Source organism: Urocitellus parryii, chromosome 3 (assembly GCF_045843805.1).
Source record: "Urocitellus parryii isolate mUroPar1 chromosome 3, mUroPar1.hap1, whole genome shotgun sequence".
Classification (NCBI taxonomy): Eukaryota; Metazoa; Chordata; class Mammalia; order Rodentia; family Sciuridae; genus Urocitellus; species Urocitellus parryii.
Genome location: NC_135533.1, coordinates 142,963,234 through 142,980,851, shown reverse-complemented (window position 1 = coordinate 142,980,851; position 17,618 = coordinate 142,963,234). Strand labels below are relative to the sequence as shown.

At 62.3% G+C, this 17,618-nt stretch overlaps 1 protein-coding gene across 5 annotated transcripts in view; it reads left to right on the top strand.

The window, feature by feature from the left end:
• The window catches only part of Tpcn1 (two pore segment channel 1), a 50,447-nt gene extending 33,489 nt beyond the window's left edge, over nucleotides 1-16,958 (top strand). For 3 of the 5 annotated variants that reach the window (XM_026412073.2, XM_026412074.2, XM_026412076.2), the window contains 18 exons: nucleotides 1,418-1,534; nucleotides 1,741-1,865; nucleotides 2,530-2,578; nucleotides 2,960-3,023; nucleotides 3,735-3,779; nucleotides 6,222-6,278; nucleotides 6,347-6,400; nucleotides 6,997-7,069; nucleotides 8,279-8,386; nucleotides 9,169-9,240; nucleotides 9,759-9,848; nucleotides 10,855-10,970; nucleotides 11,606-11,652; nucleotides 12,173-12,241; nucleotides 12,329-12,413; nucleotides 13,145-13,284; nucleotides 13,413-13,493; nucleotides 14,761-15,030. In XM_026412073.2, coding sequence (XP_026267858.1) covers nucleotides 1,418-1,534; nucleotides 1,741-1,865; nucleotides 2,530-2,578; nucleotides 2,960-3,023; nucleotides 3,735-3,779; nucleotides 6,222-6,278; nucleotides 6,347-6,400; nucleotides 6,997-7,069; nucleotides 8,279-8,386; nucleotides 9,169-9,240; nucleotides 9,759-9,848; nucleotides 10,855-10,970; nucleotides 11,606-11,652; nucleotides 12,173-12,241; nucleotides 12,329-12,413; nucleotides 13,145-13,284; nucleotides 13,413-13,493; nucleotides 14,761-14,871 — 1,503 coding nt within the window. In that variant the 3' untranslated portion in view covers nucleotides 14,872-15,030. Of the gene's footprint in view, nucleotides 1-1,417; nucleotides 1,535-1,740; nucleotides 1,866-2,529; nucleotides 2,579-2,959; nucleotides 3,024-3,734; nucleotides 3,780-6,221; nucleotides 6,279-6,346; nucleotides 6,401-6,996; nucleotides 7,070-8,278; nucleotides 8,387-9,168; nucleotides 9,241-9,488; nucleotides 9,518-9,758; nucleotides 9,849-10,854; nucleotides 10,971-11,605; nucleotides 11,653-12,172; nucleotides 12,242-12,328; nucleotides 12,414-13,144; nucleotides 13,285-13,412; nucleotides 13,494-14,760 lie in introns of those variants that run through there. The other 2 variants (XM_026412075.2, XM_077796124.1) reach the window with 2 other exon arrangements.
• The last annotated feature ends 660 nt before the right edge of the window (nucleotides 16,959-17,618 follow it).

The window sequence follows — 17,618 nt, the reverse complement described above, 5'->3', positions numbered from 1 at the left end:
AGCTGGCAGGGGCTTTTTGTCCCTGAGGGGGAGCCTGGGACTGGGTGCTGGCCAGTGCTATTCCCCAGTGAGCTGCCCCCAGCCTGTTAGGCTTATTGGTCCATTTCCAGAAAGCACTTTACACTGTCACGGAGTCCGGCTCAGATGGACATGGAAGACGCTTTCTCTGGGCAGACTTGTGAAATCCAGACATTTCTAGTTTCAAAAAAAGAAGACACTTTCTTTTTATGACCATGTTTAAAAGAAAGACAGTGGCCTCCCAGCCTCTTGCGTAAGCCCTACCCTGTGACCTATTTAGAACTGTCTGTTGGGAAAAGCAAGGGCTTGTCCCCTCACTCACACCACAGTCACGGAGGCTCCTGGGACCTCTCCAGGGAGGAGCCTTCTCTCCACCAGTAAGCCACCTGGAGGTGCTCCAGAACTCAGGGTCACAAGTGCAGCCACGCAGGGTGGAGGCCCAGGGAGGCTGTCAGAGCCTCCACACCCTCACTGTCCCCTGCCCTGCTGCCTGCACTCGACCTCTCTGGGCGGCCTCTCCTCCAGGCCGCAGGACAGCTGCCCGTGGAAAGGCGAGGGGCCGTGGCCTGTTGGACGGGAGCTTGGCTTCCTGTGACCACCTCAGGGAGGAGGCCCTCTCCCTCCTGTGGCTGGCTTTGGGAGGCAGTCAGGGCAGGAACCGTGGGTGAAAACCAAAAATTATACAATGTCGTGGGGGCAACAGTCTGGGGCAAGGGTCAGCGACCTGGCCCAGGCCAGGTCGTAAAGTTCCATTGTCACATGGCCACGCCCACCAGCTGGCTCATTTCTGTGGCTGGTTTCACAGAACACCTGGTATGGCCAGCTGGGAGTGGCGGCAGCCACCTGGCCTTCATAGCCTGAAATATTGGGTGCGTGGCCCAGCTAGGGAAGAGTCGCGCATCGTGACCTGCACAGAGTAAATGGGGGGCCCATGTGAAGGTGGGAAGGGCAGGAGAGCATCCTCAAAACGCCTGTGAAAGATGGGGTGTTTCCAGAAAGGGATTCCGTCCCATTCCCCCTCCCGCCCCCTGCCCTCTAGTAATGTAGCTGGTGTCCTTGAGCTGAGGGTACCAGGCATCCCTGAGGCTGCTTCCTGAGCACGGCCTCCTCCCCCCCTTATTTCTGGGCCACCCATGAAGTCCTGACACACAAGTACTAGGAGCAGGAGGAAGAACACCGCCATGATGTCTCTTCCTGCCCCTCTTGCTGCTTCCTTGTCCCCTCGCTTGTCCCCGGCCCAGCCAGGGACAGGTGGCAGTGAATGGCTCCTGTGGAGAGCCACCAGAGTCCTGTATCCTGGGATGCATGCGGGGGTCTCCAGTCCCCTTGGCTGGCTGGTGACGCCTTCCTGCCGGTCCGGCCCTGCAGGGCGCACAATCAGGCTCTGCCTCCCCCGCAGCTCCTGGCCGTGGTGTTCGACACCTTCAGTGACATCGAGAAGCGCAAGTTCAAGTCTCTGCTGCTGCACAAGAGGACTGCCATCCAGCACGCCTACCGCCTCCTTGTCAGCCAGCAGGTAGGGGCGCGGGCAGGGGTGGGCCTTGCTTTGCCCCTGCCCGGAGCAGCCCCTGAGCCTGGTGGGGCCAGAGACTTCACAGACCAGAGTCCTGCCAGGGAGAAGGAGCAGGGCCTGGGGTGTGTGCTGGCGTCCAGCCTGGCTGCCCTGGGTGGGGAACAGTCTGGGCTGGATCCCTGATCCACCTCCTGTCCTCCGCCCCCCAGAGGCCCGCGGGCATCTCCTACAGGCAGTTCGAAGGCCTAATGCGCTTCTACAAGCCCCGGATGAGCGCCCGGGAGCGCTTTCTGACTTTCAAGGCCCTGAATCAGAGCGACTCACCTCTGCTCAGGTGAGAGCCGGTGCCAGTGGGGGCAGCGCGGCCAGACACGGCGTTCACCCCAGGAGCTGGGGCGCCAGGGCAGCGGGAGCAGGTGGCAGAGGCTCATTAGATTTCCGTTTGTCCCTGAGCTTCTACGGGTGGGTGGTGTGTGTCGGGATCCCTCTGTGAGTCACAGAGGTCCAACTGCCAGGCAGGCTGGATGAAAAAGGAATGTCTGCCCTGGCCCAGCCGGTGGCACTGGAGCCCAGGGCAGGGGTCGTCCAGTGGGCGGAGGGGGTGGACATGCGCACACACACGCGCCCGGCACAGCTGCAGAGAACTGAGCCAAGGTCTCGGTGGGCAGAAGGGTCTCCGAGCTGTTGCTGAGGCTCCGAAGCAGCCTCCTACTGGGGTGTGCTCAGTCCAGCCTTTCCCCGGGGCCTCTGCTGGAGGACGCTAAGCGTCCATCTCGAAATCGCGGTGTTCTGCGGCTGCTCCCGGGCGTGGAGACTGTCAGCATCAATGTGGACCACGGGGATCAGTCAGCATGGCTGGTTGATTGGGTGACCCAAGTCCCCCGGGACAGGAGATCAGAGGACATGCTGGGACTCACGAGCTGTCCCCTGCTCCCTGTGAGAGTGGGAGCCAGGGCTCGGGTGGTGCCAGCGTGTGCCTCCTCCTTTTGCTCTGACAGCCTGAAGGACTTCTATGACATCTATGAAGTCGCCGCCCTCAAGTGGAAGGCGAGTACCTGGGAGAGGGCGGGGTGGGGCGCCCAATGGGAGCGGGGACGGAGGCCTCAGAGGTGCACCCCTGGCGCCTGGCACAGCAGGGCCCGGCCCCCACGTCAGCCCCCACGTGCTGACGCAGGGTTGTGGTTAAGCGCATCCAGTTTCTGTGACGTCAGGCGAATTAGCCCAGCTTCCCAGGTGCCTGGCTCACCTGTGGGAGCAAGTCCCCTCTGGAGGGAGTCCGGGACCAGGGGAAAGTCGGGCAGGAGCCCCGCGGGCTCCAGGTGCCCCGTGGCTGCCCGTGCTGCTGTCACTCGGCTGTTCTGGGTCAGCTGCACTGGCAGGGAGGAGGGGCCACGCCCTGGCCTGACTCCTGCGCCCACTGCCCCGCAGGTCAAGAGAAACCGAGAGCACTGGTTCGACGAGCTTCCCAGGACCGCGTTCCTCATCTTCAAAGGTGAGGTCCACCTGAGGGTGACCCACAGCTGGGGCAGGCGGGGGTCTCGGAGGCCACAGGCAGACATTCGTGGGGGTGGCCTGTGCATGACACAACAGCAGCGGGACCTTCTGGATACTTCCTCACTTAGACCAAAGCAATAGTATTCATTGAAGAAAATCTAGAAAGTCAGCTCATTGGAAGAAAGTGAAATTTATCCACCCCAAGATGGCCACTCGGCTCTCTGACCTGGGCCTTTCTGATGTTTTTTGGTGTGTTTACAACAATAGAGGACTTTGAATCTTGGCAGTTCTGTGTGGGTGTGTGGTTGGCCCACAAGGACTTTCTTGTGTCACAGCCTAAGCCTGGGTCTGGGCTCTTGGGAACAAGGCTGAGCTGCCACGTGAACACCGGGATGCTTCCCACAGCCGGGCCCTCGCTGGGCACGGGTTTTCTCTGCCCCATGGATGACCGTTAGCTGAATGGGTGGGTGGACAGGTAGGCCGGGCTGAGGAGCAGCAGCGGAAGTCCCACAGTGGACACAGCTTGGCTGTGCTGGTGGGCTCCAGGTGCGTCCCCTTGGGGTCCAAGCAGAAGCACGGGCTCCCTCAGGCAGGCCCTCCCTCTGCAGCCCTGGGCATCGATGTCCTGGTTGACCTGTCCATGAAGTGTGTGGCTGGGGACAGTGTCCTTCAGGTGAGGATTTCATTTGAACGTTTCCTCTCCAAACAGGAATCAACATCCTGGTGAAGTCCAAGGCCTTCCAGTATTTCATGTGTAAGTGTGGCCTGTCCCTGGCCCTTCGCTCCTGAGCCTTTGCTGTTCTACACGGTGGAGGGGAAACAGTTGTGCGTCTGACTATAGAAGATGCCCAGCCTGGTCAGCAGGTGTAGCTCAGTGGACAGCGTGTGTGAGGCCCCGGGTTCCCTCCCCAGCGCTAAGTCAGTCAGTCAATATGGAGGGAGGAAGACCATGCCGGCGCTTCTGTGTGCCAGCACCAGGGACGGCAGATGTCACCGCAGGCCAGGCCTTCCTGGTGGTCTGGACCCTCACTCCAGCTCCTCGTCCGTTTAGATCAGGATGCGTTCAGACACGTTCCAGAACAGGTTGCTGTTTCTCCTCGGGCTGTTTGAATCTGCAGGTTCTTTCCCATCCCTTTCTCCCTCTTTGTTGGGGGATTGAACTCAGGGACATTTGTCCACTCAGCCCCATCCCCAGCCCTATTTTGTATTTTATTTAGAGACAGGGTCTCACTGAGTTGCTTAGTGCCTCACTTTTGCTGAGGCTGGCTTTGAACTCGAGATCCTCCTGCCTCAGCCTCCCGAGCCTCTGGGATGACAGCCATGTGCCACCAAGCCCTGTTCTTCTTTTCTCCCTCTTGCAGTGTTCAGTTGAGGAAATGGGGCTGTTAGTCCTTTTTCTTGGTTTTTGCATGCTCCCCTGGTGCGTATTTCCTGTCATTTGGAAACCAAGACTCTGCTAGTAACTTCTAAGCTAATTTAAAATAAAAACTCAGTTACCCCTAGCATTTCAAGTGCTCAGTAGCCTCAAACAGTGACCAAACTGTACAGATAAGAATGTCTCCATCACCACGGAAGCTTCTCTTGGACAGAACCAGACTATAGGCTCAAGCAGATTCAGTCTTTGCAAGGAGCTTCGGTCCCTTTAGCAGGAAGTCGTGTTTAGAGACCACAGTCGGACGTGCTGGGGGTGCTCCTGGCTTGGGATTGGTGACTGTTACTAGGCTTTTCCATGGAAGTGGCTAGCATTTCTACCTTTTTAAAAAAATATATTTATTTTTTGGTTGTAGGTGGATACAATACTTTTTTATTTATTCATTTATTTATTTATTTTTCTGTGGTGCTGAGGATCGAACCCAGGGTGTTGCACGGTGTGAGGCAAGACCTCTACCACTCAGCCCCAGCCCAGCATATTACCTTTTAAAAGATAACTGTGTGGAGCACGGTGGCGCACACCTGTAATCCCAGTGGCTTGGGAGGCTGAGGCAGGAGGATCTCAAGTTCAAAGCCAGGCTCAGCAACTTAGCAAGGCCCTGAGCAACTCAGTGAGACCCTGTCTATATAAATAAAGTTTTAGAAAGGGCTGGGGACGTGCCTCAGTGATTAAGTGCCCCTGGGCTCAATCCCTGGTAAATAAGTAAATAAATAAAACAGTAAATAACGACTGTTGCGTGTTCATCCTGATACTCAGTGTTCAGGACCGCGGGGTGCCCGCCTCACTCCAGCAATCTGACAGGGCTGGACCCCCGGTCTTGACACACAGGTGCCCAACACCACTGGCATAGTCACTCAGACCCAGCACAGTCCCAGGGGTGTGGGGACTAGCCGCATCCCTCTGGGCCACTCGGCCACTGTTTGGCTCACCGGGTGCCTCCTCCGGGTGGATACGCTTTTGTCTTCCTTTATTTCATCTTGTTTTTGATTTGGGGGGATTGCTTCTGATCATGTAGACTATTTATATGGTTCCGAGTCAGATCTGCAAAACACACACACTCAAGAAGTTGAGACTTTCCCTGTCACCTCCCCCGTGGGTGATTTCATTATGGTTTTTCTTTGTTTTTTAAACACTGTAAGGTTTCTCCCCGTCTGAAGCCGACAGCGGCAACTGGACACTTTCCTTCCCAGTGAACGTGTCCTGGAGGCCCCCCCGGCTCCCCCCCCCCCCCCCCCCCCCCCCCCGTCGCAGGCTGCCTTGTGCCCAGCAGTGACCTTTCACCCAGCGCCTGCGTGACCATTTAAGCGGCACTGCCAGGAGCCGCTGGCTGTATTCTTCCTTTTGGGTTTTGGCGAGTGCCTTGTTGGGGCATCCCTGGCCGAGGGCCTGCTGGGTGAGGGGGCTCGCTGCTCTGCACCTCTGCCAAGTAGCTCACGGAGTCCTTCACACTCAGACGCCCCGGGGGACGGTTTCCCATCCTCAGCCCCTGCGTGTGCCCTGCATTCACACCAATGGGGCATAGTCCGGACGTCTCCTGGTTTCCTGGCAGTGACGTAGAGGGGACTTTGTGGCTGGCTGTCCCTGAGTGGAGCCCTACTGACTGGGCTCTATAATGAGATCCCTGAGCAGGAGGGAGCTCCCCCTCGGTGGGGTGGCCCTGTTCTCTGTTCGCCCCAGAGCTCTCCAGAAGTCAACCAGGGACGCAGCTGCCACTGCAGGGTCCCGAGCCCCCTGTCCTGTCTGTCCCCCTGTGGCCTATTTCAGACTTGGTGGTAGCAGTCAACGGGATGTGGATCCTCGTGGAGACGTTTATGCTGAAAGGTGAGCTGAGGCTGGGGTGCCCCCTCCCTGCTGGCCGCTCACCCTGAGCGGGCTCCTCTGTCTTGCAGGCGGGAACTTTTTCTCCAAGCGGGTGCCCTGGAGTTACCTGGTCTTTCTCACCAGTAAGTTCCCGGAGCCTCGCGGCCAGGGGCCTTGGCTTCCCCAAACAGGGACCCTCGGGGAGCGGGCGGAAGCGTAGCCCTGTCCCTCCTCAGGGTCTCTCCTCGCCCTCAGGGCAGGTCCAGGCCCAGGTTTGACCTCCCCCAGCACAGTGGCCTCCAGCTCACCAGGCCTGGCAAGCCTGCCCCTTGCCACTCTCGCTGTCCTTGCTCACACGCGTGGAGACTCGAGACCTGTCCACACCCACACCTTCCTCGGCCTGTGCTCAGGCTCCTTCTGTGTGAGCTCCTTGCCCCTCTCTCTGCCTGGCCTCCTTGTCCCATTAGGGACTTCCCTGACACCATGCTGTCCCCTTCACTGCCCAGACCCCAGACCCGGACAGCAGGCGTGGCCCAGCGTCGCCCACTGGTGCCCACACGACGCCTGGCATGGGAGGTGCCCAGGGAGTGTGTCAGCAAATGCCTGGGTTCTGGGCCATCCCCAAAGAGGATGAGGCAGCCCCGTCGGCCCCCACCTGGGCCAGGCCCTGTGGCCTTGGGAGCCCCAAGGACACGCCTGAGCCGAGCGGGCAGGGTGCTGACCGCCGCCTTGTCCACAGTCTATGGGGTGGAGCTGTTCCTGAAAGTTGCTGGCCTGGGCCCCGTGGAGTACCTGTCCTCAGGCTGGAACCTGTGAGTGGGCCGCTCTTGCCAGCCCAGAGTCTCCTCTGTGCCCTGCCATCCTATCCCCTCCCTGCACCCCACCATCCTGTCCCTCCTGCGCCCCGCCATCCTGTCCCCTACCTGGGCCCTGCCATCCTGTCCCCGCTGTGCCCCTCCATTGTGTCCTGTCCCCCCTGTGCCCTGCCATTGTGCCCCTCCCTGTGGCCTGCCATCGTGTCCTCCCCTGTGCCCTGCCATCGTGTCCTCTCCCTGCCATCGAGTCCCCTTGCCATCCTGTCCCCCCTGGGACGCCGGGGGAAGGCTGAGGGCAGAGGCCTGTCTCCCTGGAGCAGCTCTGCACAGCCCAGGGCCGCCCAGAGCCCAGCTCCCGTCAGAAGCCCCTCGTCACCAGCCCCCCTCCAGGAAGTGGCCCTGAGGTCCCTTAGGCCCCTCTGGAGTCTTGTCCTCTTTTTCCTGAAACCAAGTGCCACAGCGAGGGCCCCACCCTGCCCTCCTTGAGCTCAGGCGTCCCTCCCCTCCCACTGAAGGCCACTCACCTGTGACGTGTGGCGTTTTGGGTAGAGTCAAGCCAGTCCACCAGAGGAGTCCAGGACGGGAGGGCAGCGGGGGCACTGCAGCCTCAGAGCTTGGGAGGTTGAGGCTCAAGGCCAGAATGGGCCACCCGTGGGCCACCTGGAAGACCACTCCCAGGGAAGGAGAGAGGCGGGGGCCAGCTCAGCGGTTGGGCGCTCCCCTAGCAGGAAGGAATCACCAGGTTCCATCCCCAGCACTCAGAGAAAGTGCCAGAAAGTCCAGGAGATTGTGTGTATGTGTGTCTGAGGGAAGGGCCAGTGTCCCACTCTGGTGGGGGTCTCGCCGGAGTCCCCTTCTCTCCCTCACAAGGTCTCTTGGGATGGACAGGCCCCAGTGTGACAGAGGTCCTGGGCACAGCAGAGGCCATGCCTGCTGCTCTCTGTCATTAGACCATTGCAGAGTCCCCAGATGTTTGTCCCCAAGAGCTCGTGTGAGGCCTGATCCCTGGACCTGCACTGACAGGCCTGGCCCGCTGGCCCTCAGTGACCATAAGACAGCAGGAGGGTGCTCCCTGGACCTGGCTGGACGTGGCCCCTCGTGGCCTGCCTTCACCCTGCTGGTCCTGGCTTTTAGAGACGGGGAGTGGATGGAGGAGGGTCCCTAGTCCCCAGGCCGCTCGCAGCCTCTGCTTCTCTCCCGGACCAGGTTCGACTTCTCCGTCACAGCCTTCGCCCTCCTGGGACTGCTAGCTCTGGCCCTCAACATGGAACCCTTCTATTTCATAGTGGTCCTGCGTCCCCTCCAGCTGCTAAGGTGACAGGGGCTGGGGACAGAGGGAAGGTGAAGAACTCTGGGGAAGTGGAGGGACCCAGAATGAGCCCGAGACCTGGGGCTGGAGTCTGCAGATGTCACAGCCCTATAGACATAGCCTGAGCAGGGCCACTGCCTTCCCCTGGGGCACATGGGCCCCGTGTTCCTGGCCATGTGAGCGCCCCAGATCCTGCTCATGGGAGCTCGGCCACCACCCATACCACATGCCCAGAGTCATCAGTCAGACTGGCTCAGCAGGGGCACGCAGGACGCCGGGTGCTTCCCTGGCCCTGCCTCTGGGAGGGGACTCATCTTCCCCATGGGGTCCCCTCCACCCACAGCATCTGCCTCTCTGGGCCCCTCAGAAGTGGGGACTCCTCCCCGCCTGCCCACCTGCAGCCCACGTCCTTCCTGGAGGGAGGCAGGCAGGCGGCCGGGGCCTACCATGGAGGCAGAGCCTGCTGCTGCGGTGTCCAAGGCTGGGCCTGCATGTCCCTCCTCTCAGGCTGCCACCCTCTGTTGATGAGTCCCTCTGTGGGCTTGGTGTCTGTCCCCTCCTCCACAGCAGGGCTTTGCCCACAGGCCACCTGCTTCATTTGTAAACTGGTGGATGGTGGCTGCCGCCTCCTCCCCAGTGATGCCCTAGGAGACGTGGCACTGCTCCACCCCAGGGGCAGTGTCCCGTCCACTCTGGGGCCCCGTCCAGCTGCATGCGTCATGAGGCCCCGCACCCCCACCTGGGCGCGTCCTGCCTCTATGCCTGACGGCGCTCTGCCGTTGCCCAGGTTGTTTAAGCTGAAGAAGCGATACCGCAACGTGCTGGACACCATGTTTGAGCTGCTGCCCCGGATGGCCAGGTACTGCCCTTCCTCCTGGCCCGCAGGTCCAGGCACCAGGAAGCTCGTGCCCCGTGGGGGCTGGGAGTTGGGTGGTAGTGGGGCAAGGAGGCCCAGGAAGGACTGGAACTCGAGGGTCGAGGGTCTCGAAGGAGGCCCATCTGACCACACAGGTCCCCGGCACTGCTCTCCTCTACTGACCTGTCTTGAGTATCTAGTAGGGGGGCGGGGAGCTGCCAACTCACTTACCCCCGTGTCTGCGTCCACAGGTAAGGGCACCTGTGACCTGCCTTCACAGGTAAGGGCGAGTCTCTGGCCAAGGGGCGCCTGTCCCTAGAGTCCTGCACTGAGCCGTCCTACCCCATGCGGGAGCCGCAGGCCCCTCCCCTGCAGGCACGGTCCAGTTGGTCCAGTCGGTCCAGTCGCTAGCCTGGCTAGGGGCATGCCTCTCCTGCAGTCAGCTCAGGGTCCCAGGAGGCCGGGCAGCGCAGGAGCCGGCCCCGCCTGGCCCCCCGTCACCTGTGCTTTTGCGCCCCCAGCCTCGGCCTCACCCTGCTCACCTTCTACTACGCCTTCGCCATCGTGGGCATGGAGTTCTTCTGCGGCCTGCTGTACCCCAACTGCTGCAAGTGAGTCAGCCGCTGCACCCCCCAGGCCTGCCGCCTGCGCCTCGGCCCCAGTTGGGACTGCACTGGCCCGGCCTCCAGGTCCCTGTCAAGCCACGGCACCTGCAGGCCTGGGGTGGTTCTGTGTGGCTCTCGGTGCTCAGGGTGCCCGGTGCCGCAGGGGGGCTCTGGACGGGGTCAACTCAGGTGAGGGGATCGGAGCAAGTCCCCCGGACCCCAGCAGGGCTCAGGAGCTGTGCTGCCTGCAGCTGTCCTTCCCCAGACCACAGTGGCTCGAGTCACTTCCTTCCAGGAGTGGCCAGGGACCTAGGGGCAGCCTGTTAGGATGGGACAGATGGACACATGGCAGGAAGACTGCGAGGCTCAAGATGGAGTGGGAGGGAGGCCGGTGACAGCCCTGCCCTGCTCCTTCTGAGCCAGCTCACAGGGCCGCAGGCGCTGCCGTCACCTCAGTTCAGTGTCCTCTTTTAGGTGGGTCAGGGTGGCCTCTCTAAGCGCTAATAAAGTAACGTGGACATTGTTGAGCTGAGCTTGTAGCTGGAGGCCATGTTGGCCAGGCGCAGGCCTTACAGCAGAGGAGCTTCTTCAAGGGCATGACCCAGCTGTGTGGCCAGGTGGCACCTCTGGCCAGAGGCTCAGGTCCCTCCCTTCTGAAAAGCCCCCGTGGCCCAAGCTGACCTTCCAGAGTGTTCACGTGGAACTTAACAGAAGGGCCACAAAGGACGAGTGGGCAACGGGAAGTCGGCTTCCTCACAGGGGCGAAGCTCTGGGAGCCCGGAGCAAGGTGCCACCTCGGAGTCACCCTCTGGCTGGGTACATGCAGAGGTGGCCTTGGAGCTGTGAGAGGCCTGGTGAAGGCAGCTGGGGGCAGAGCCAGCAGGGTCAGGGGCCAGAGAGGGCTGGGAAGAAACCCGCCCCGGCCAACAGCGGAGCCAGGCTGGGCCTCGTCTACACAAGCTGGTCCAGAGGTGACAGCCGTGTCCTGACCCGCCTGCCTCTGCCTCCCCAGCACCAGCACGGTGGCGGACGCCTACCGCTGGCTGAACCGTACAGAGGGCAACCGCACGGTGGTGGAGGAGGGCTACTACTACCTCAACAACTTCGACAACATCCTGAACAGCTTCGGTGAGTCGGGGGCGGCTGCCTTTGTCACCGCAGGACCCAGAGGTGGCACTGCTGTCCCTCCTGAGCCGCTGGCCACCCTTCTGTGGAGTCCCTTCTGGCCCCGCTGGAGGGCTGGAGTCCAGGCCAGGCCGAGGGCTCCTCGGCCACCAGGTTTCATTCCTTTGCCTGAAACTTCCCCAGTTTGGGGGAAAGGACTTCACGCCTCAGCTGGAGGGTGCAGGCTGGCACTAGAGCGCAGGCCACAGTGCCAGCCGCAGAGGGACCCAGCCACACAAATGCTGTGACAGGGTCCTACGCTGCCCGGCTGAGGCCTACCCCAGTTCCATCCTGTCCCCCCTATGGGGGCAGGGGTGGAGGGACGTGGTCCTGCCGGGTGGGGAAGGGGACCCCTCCTGACGGCGCAGGTCTGCACCCAGGAAGACCTGCCCCAGCCCTGGGCCGTCACGGGCTGTCGAGGCAAAGGGGGTGCCCTTTGGGGAAAGACCAAGATGGCAGGACTCCCCACGAAGCAGGTGCCCAGGGAGGCTGGCCTGTGTCCACTCTGTGGCTTTGATGCCTGTGTCCAGGGGAGGGAGTGGCCTTGAGCTGTCTGGAAGGAGGGCTCTGATCGCATGCCCCTTCCCCTCCCTCCGCAGTGACCTTGTTCGAGCTCACGGTTGTCAACAACTGGTACATCATCATGGTAAGGGCTCAGCGCCAGGGCTCCCCCATCCTTGGGGCCCCTTACCACGCAGGGCCTGGAGGCCCATGTCAGGCTGGCCAGGCTCCGCAGGGGCCGTGGCACAGGCTGGCATCGCCCTCCCCCTCCCGAGCCCCACGCCGCCCGAGCCTGGCTGTCTCCCCACAAGGGTATCGAGGGGCCGTGTGGCCTGAGATCCCAGTTCAGAAGGCCAAGGCGGGATCTGGGCCACGTGGGGAGACGCTGTCTCTGAAGGGAAGCGCTGGGCACACGTCCCCCTCTCTGAGCTCCCCAAGCCCACCCTTCTTCTGATAGAGACCCCAGGGCCACCGGCCTTCCCGGGTCGCACCCCAGGCTTCTATGGTGGGAAGGAAGTTTGAGACCCAGGGGAGCGAGGACCCTCTCCTCTGTCCTCCACAAGCAAAAGCCAATGAGAATGGGTCTGTGGAGTGGGGAGGCCTGGTCCTGGGCAGGGCCAGGGACAGCCTGGAGCCGCCCCACCCACCCCCCACTTGCTCTACAGGAAGGGGTCACCTCGCAGACCTCCCACTGGAGCCGCCTGTACTTCATGACCTTCTACATCGTGACCATGGTAGGCCCTGCCCGCACCTGGGCCGCAGCACCTAACTGGGCTCCCAGGGTGCTCACAGCCGCTGACCCACCCCTCCCTCCCTGCCAGGTGGTGATGACCATCATCGTGGCCTTCATCCTGGAAGCCTTCGTCTTCCGAATGAACTACAGCCGCCAGAACCAGGGCTCGGAAGGTCTGTTGGGGCGCGTCTCGGGCACTGGTGCCCCTCTGCCTGCCTGCCTGTCTGTCTGTCTCAGCCTTGGCAGGCTGACCTTGGTTGTCCGTCCCTCGGGACCCTCCTGCCTAGGTCTCCTCCTCGTATTGATTTTCCACCATCGGATAGCAGAACAGTGCTCACGACCTCATTTTAAACTAAAGACGTGCGTGTCACAGTTGAAGGTCGGACAGAGCAGGGCCTGGTGTGGCAGCCACGCCCCTCGTCCCTCTGCCAGGCCCCCAGAGCCTGGAACCAGAGGGACAGTGGAGAGCCCAGTCACGGCCTGGCTGGGGGAGGCGGTACGAGCTGTTTCCTCTGTTAGTTCCGCCACGTTTCTGAACATCGAGTTTGTGCCCCTGCGTTTGAGGCGCTGTGGACACAGCCGACAGCCGACTGGGCGGAGGCCAGCGGGGCTCCCTCGGCGGCCGGCCTCGGGAAGGTGGTGCCCCCAGATGCCCAGCTTTCTTCATACTGACCCCTTATTTCCAGCTTCTCCACCAGAGCTGCCTGTGCACCTGTCCCCACGTGTCCCCTCTCTCTCTGGGAACAATCTGGCCCTCCCGAGGCCTCTGTCTCCAGGAGGCTGACACCCAGAGCAGAAGGGAGGGGGTCCCAGGTGCCAGATGGAGGGGGTGACGTGGGACCCCGCAGGGGGCCCCAGGGAGGTGGCTGCAGAGCTGCAGGCTCCACACCATCCCTCCCTACAGTTGACAGTGGCATCACCCTGGAGAAGGAGATCTCCAAAGAGGAGCTGGTGGCCATGCTGGAGCTCTACCGGGGGGCGCCCGGGGCCGCCTCCGACGTCACCCGGCTGCTCGAGACCCTCTCGCAGATGGAGAAGTACCAGGTGAGGGGCAGGGTTAGCGTGGCTGCTCCCCTCCCCGCTAGTGTCGGTGGCACTCCTGGGTGGCAGGAGGCCGGGCCTTGGCATGGGGGGCCCTGCAGCCACATCCAGTAGCCTTCGCCCTTCTCCAGCAAAACTCCCTGACGTTCCTGGGACGGAGATCGAGGACCAAAAGCGACCTGAGCCTGAAGATGTACCAGGAGGAGATCCAGGTAGGGCCCACGGCCACCCTGCCCAGCGGCATCCTGGAGGGGCCGCCCGTGCCTGAGGTGTCGGGACGGACGGCTGGCTCAGCCTCCACACCCGTCTGTCTGGCCTGTCCTGGGTGCCACTGCCCTGATGAGTCTCCAGCACCTGTCACTCTGAGCGGGAGCTGCAGCCTCAACTATGCACAGCAGGAGGGACGGGGAGGGCTGGGGACATGGCCACTTGGACGAGGATGTGCTGCCCAGAGAAGGGGCCGCCTTCCTTCACCTGCAGCCGAGCGTCACCTGGTGGGAATGACCCCCTGCTCATGGCCCGCTGTGGGGTTTGGCCGATTGTTTTTGTTTTGTTTTGTTTTTAAGAGAAAAGATAAGTTACAGTTCCTTCCCTCCCACCATCTCCCAACCTTTCCACGTTGGTGACTGTGCCGAGTACCCGAGCGCCACGTGGGCTGTGACACCGCTGCCCTTTAGTCTAGTTGGCCTTCCTGGGACGAGGGGCAGTGCCCAGTGAGCTTAGGGTCAGAGACATGGAAACGGTGTTGGGCCCAGCTCTGGGTTCCATTCCCACCTGTGACAGGGGACAGGGCAGTGGGGACGAGTGCTCAGGAACACGTGGGATCCCCTCCGGGGAGAAGGCTGCCCTTCTGCAGTTCTGTCCCCTCCTGCTGAGGCTGTGGAGGAGGCACGGCCCTGGGGTGACCTGGGTACTTCCTGAACCCCAGGGTGGCCGGTTGAGGGCCTTGGCCAGTGCGTTCGGCCGCTGTGGAAGGCTCCAGAAGCCCCTTTACGGAACCCCCCGAGCCTGGCCTGATAACCAGGCCACCCTCACAAGGCCAGTGCCCCCTGTGTCCCTGCTGGGCTCACAGGCAGGCTCCCACCCACCAGTCTGTGGTTTGGGTTCTTTTAAAAATGTGGGGTGACAGTCTTTAACGCCATCATCCTCATACCCAGTTCCTGGAAGTCTACTGCTCCACACAGGCCTGGGGGGGCGGGCAAGTGGGCCCCTCTGAACGGCTCGCTGCCCTCTCGGGGGGCAGCAGCATCTGGTGGTCAGACCCCAGCTCCACACAGCTTCGGAGCCTGGGCTCCTCGGGTGGGGACCCACTGTGCCAAGCTCAGAGGGGTGGCCCGGGGGATCCCTTCGTAAATGCCCGTCGTGGGTGGGCACTGTGACTGCTGGGCCTCTGTCAGGGTGCCCACCTCTGTGCACAGAGAAGAGGCCTCATTGCCACCTCTGGGGGAGGGTGGCCCTCAGCACGCCGTCTCTCCCTAGGAGTGGTACGAGGAGCACGCTCGGGAGCAGGAGAAGCAGCTGGGCAGCGTCACCATCCCCACTGCCCCGCAGCCCCCCGGTGGCCGCCCGCGCTCCCAGACCGTCACCTAGCCCCAGCGGGGACGCCGTCTCTTCTATGCAATAACACGTAGTATTACCTTCCCACCATGTACCAAGAGGACGTGGGGACGCGCATCGCATACGTGGACGCCTCACATGGATGCACATACCTGCAGAGAGGAGAGCCGAGGACCAGCTGACCTTGGGTCGACCGGCCCGTCTTCCTGAACCCCACGGCGGCCGGTTGAGGGCCTTGGCCAGTGCGTTCGGCCGCTGTGGAGGGCTCCAGAAGCCCCTTTACGGACCCCCCGAGCCTGGCCTGATAACCAGGCTGCCCTGGTCAGGCCAGCACCCCCTGTGTCCCTGCTGGGCTCACAGGCAGGCTCCCACCCACCAGTGTCCCCACTGACCCCGTGGCCCTGTCACAGCACCTGTGTCTGGCTCTAGGGACAGAACCACTAAGGAAGGAAGGAACCCAAGTGCCCCGGGCAGTGTCATAGATGGTGTCATAGATGCTCCTGTGGGCCACACCTGTGACCTGTGGGAGGGTGAGGAGGACCGAGGTCTCGCCTGCGGGCAGCTCTCAGGAGCCAGATGGGCGCTGGAGACGCACTAGCTGGCCTGGGATCCTGCCCCCTGAGCTGCCCCGAGCCCCTCACACCCTGCGGTCCAGACCTTGTCGCTGGATGTCCTTCTACAGTGACTTTGTGCAGAATCCATGCCACCAGGAAGAGGGGCAGGCGAGAGGCCCAGGGCCCGGCCGGTTCCTGAGGGACCTCTCGGCTCACTCCCTCTCCTTGCTATCCGCTGGGGTGGCAGCTTATGCGGGGGACAGCGGTGGCCCTTCACACGTGTGTGTATCCTCGCTGCTGGATTGGAGCAGGCCACTCAGGGACAATTGTGGGGACAAACAGTGGCAGCCCCAGCACAGCCCCCACCGCACCTTGGGCACTGAGGCCAGAGTGGGCTTGGCCTGACCTTGGTTGGCCAGGAGTCCAGGCAAACACTCAGCCATGGGCGTCCCGGGGTGTCTGAGCAAGGCAGTGCTGGTGGTGGTGGCAGAGTGAGGTCAGAGGGGGCTTTGGCCCAGCTGTCCTGGCAAGTGCCAGCAGACACAGGGGAGGACAGACGGCCAGGAGCAGGCACCAGCCTGGTGGTGTCCTGGGCCAACCTGGCTCCAGCCACCTCCACGCTTCCTGTGGCCTGGGGCAAGGGGTGGACAGAGGCCCCGGAGCCTGATCCCAGGGAGCCTGATCCCCATGGCGCTGCGGCCTGCAGCAGCCTCTGCAGGCCTGGGGCCGGGGGGGGGGGGGGGTCGCTCTTAAAGCCCTTGGGGAAACTGAGTCTTTAAGCCGTGATCCCAGGGTTGTCAGGAGGCTGACGTTGCCTCTTGGTCTTTGGAGGGCCACTGGCCATGCGGGAGCTCAAAGTGGAGCCTCAGGCCACACCCTTCTCTCCAGAGAAGGGACTTCATTTGCACAACCGGGTGCCTTTTACCTTGTGTATTCAAACGGGCATTCTGGAAGCAGGGAGGGGGCAGTTGCTAGAGGAGGACAGGGGTTCCTGACCTGAGCACCCAGGCCTCTTCTAGTCCCTTCCTCTACCCGGGGGCTGAGCCCCCCACAGGAGGCCGGCCCTGTCCCAGGGGTGCCCAGTCCATTCCCAGCCCTGGCCTGGCGGAGCCCCTGGCTTCAGTCAGAACCAGGTGGGCAAGGTGTGCCGACGGGAGGGGGGACTGGGGACAGCTGTCTCCACAGGGTTCCCTGTGGTCCTGTCCAGCTGACCCTCAAGCTCTCCCACCAAGCAGGGGACAGCTGTCACCCCAGATGTGATCCCTGAGTGTCTTGGGACCTCCTCTAGCTCGGATGCCTCCCTCACCTGTTACAGCTGAAGGGGACCAGGTGGCCCTTGCTACCAGCTGGGTCACAGCCTGGCAGGGGTAGCGTGGCCCTGTGCACCCTTCCCGGTGAGGCGGTGGCACTTTGGGGAGGACGCCTCCTGCCCCCTGCTTCTCCCCACCCAGCCTTACTCCACCTTGCAGACAATCATTTTGTATGACGGCGGGGCGGCGCCGGGGTCTTGTACAGGTGACTTGTTACCTGGGGACCCGCCGTGTCCCTGGATTCCTGGCGTATTAATAAAAGCCTCTGCTCTGTACATGTGGCTGCTGCCTCGTGACTTGTGTGGGGGAGAGGGCAGAGGTCCCACGTTGGCCATCCCAGGACCCCAGCCCCAGCCTTGGGGGGCCTGCCACCAGCCAGTCACCACCTGGCCCTGGCTGCAGAAGGATGGCCGAGTCTGTGCTGCTCAGAAAATACTTCAAATATTTAATACTGTTTTCTTTCTTTTTTTTATTTGGGAAAAAGGTGGCGAGTGCCTCTTGACCAAGGGCATAGGGCAGTGGGCAGCAGTTGCTTCCTGAGAAGGCCAGAGGCCCTGGCACTCCCTGAGGTGGGCGCAGGCCCGTGGGCAGACTCCTGGTATGCAGCGGGGGAGCCCCGAGTTCTAGAGTCCAGGGCCACTGTCCCACGTGTGGCCCTGCATGTGGCAGGGCCATGGCCCGAGGGCTGCGCAGTCTTGGTTGAGCAGATGTGCTGATCCGCCTGGTTCTCGTGGCTTTGGGAACCTGGCAACTGGAGAGCTCCGCGGGCCGTCCCTGTGGGTCCGACACCGGGGGAGCTCACCTGGGCCCTCACCCGAGGCACCTGAGGGAGCAGGAGGCCCGAAGGCCAGCGAGAGGGAAGGCAGGTTGCCAGGGCCGCAGCCAGGCCGACTCCTTTGCCCCAGGCCCAGCCCTT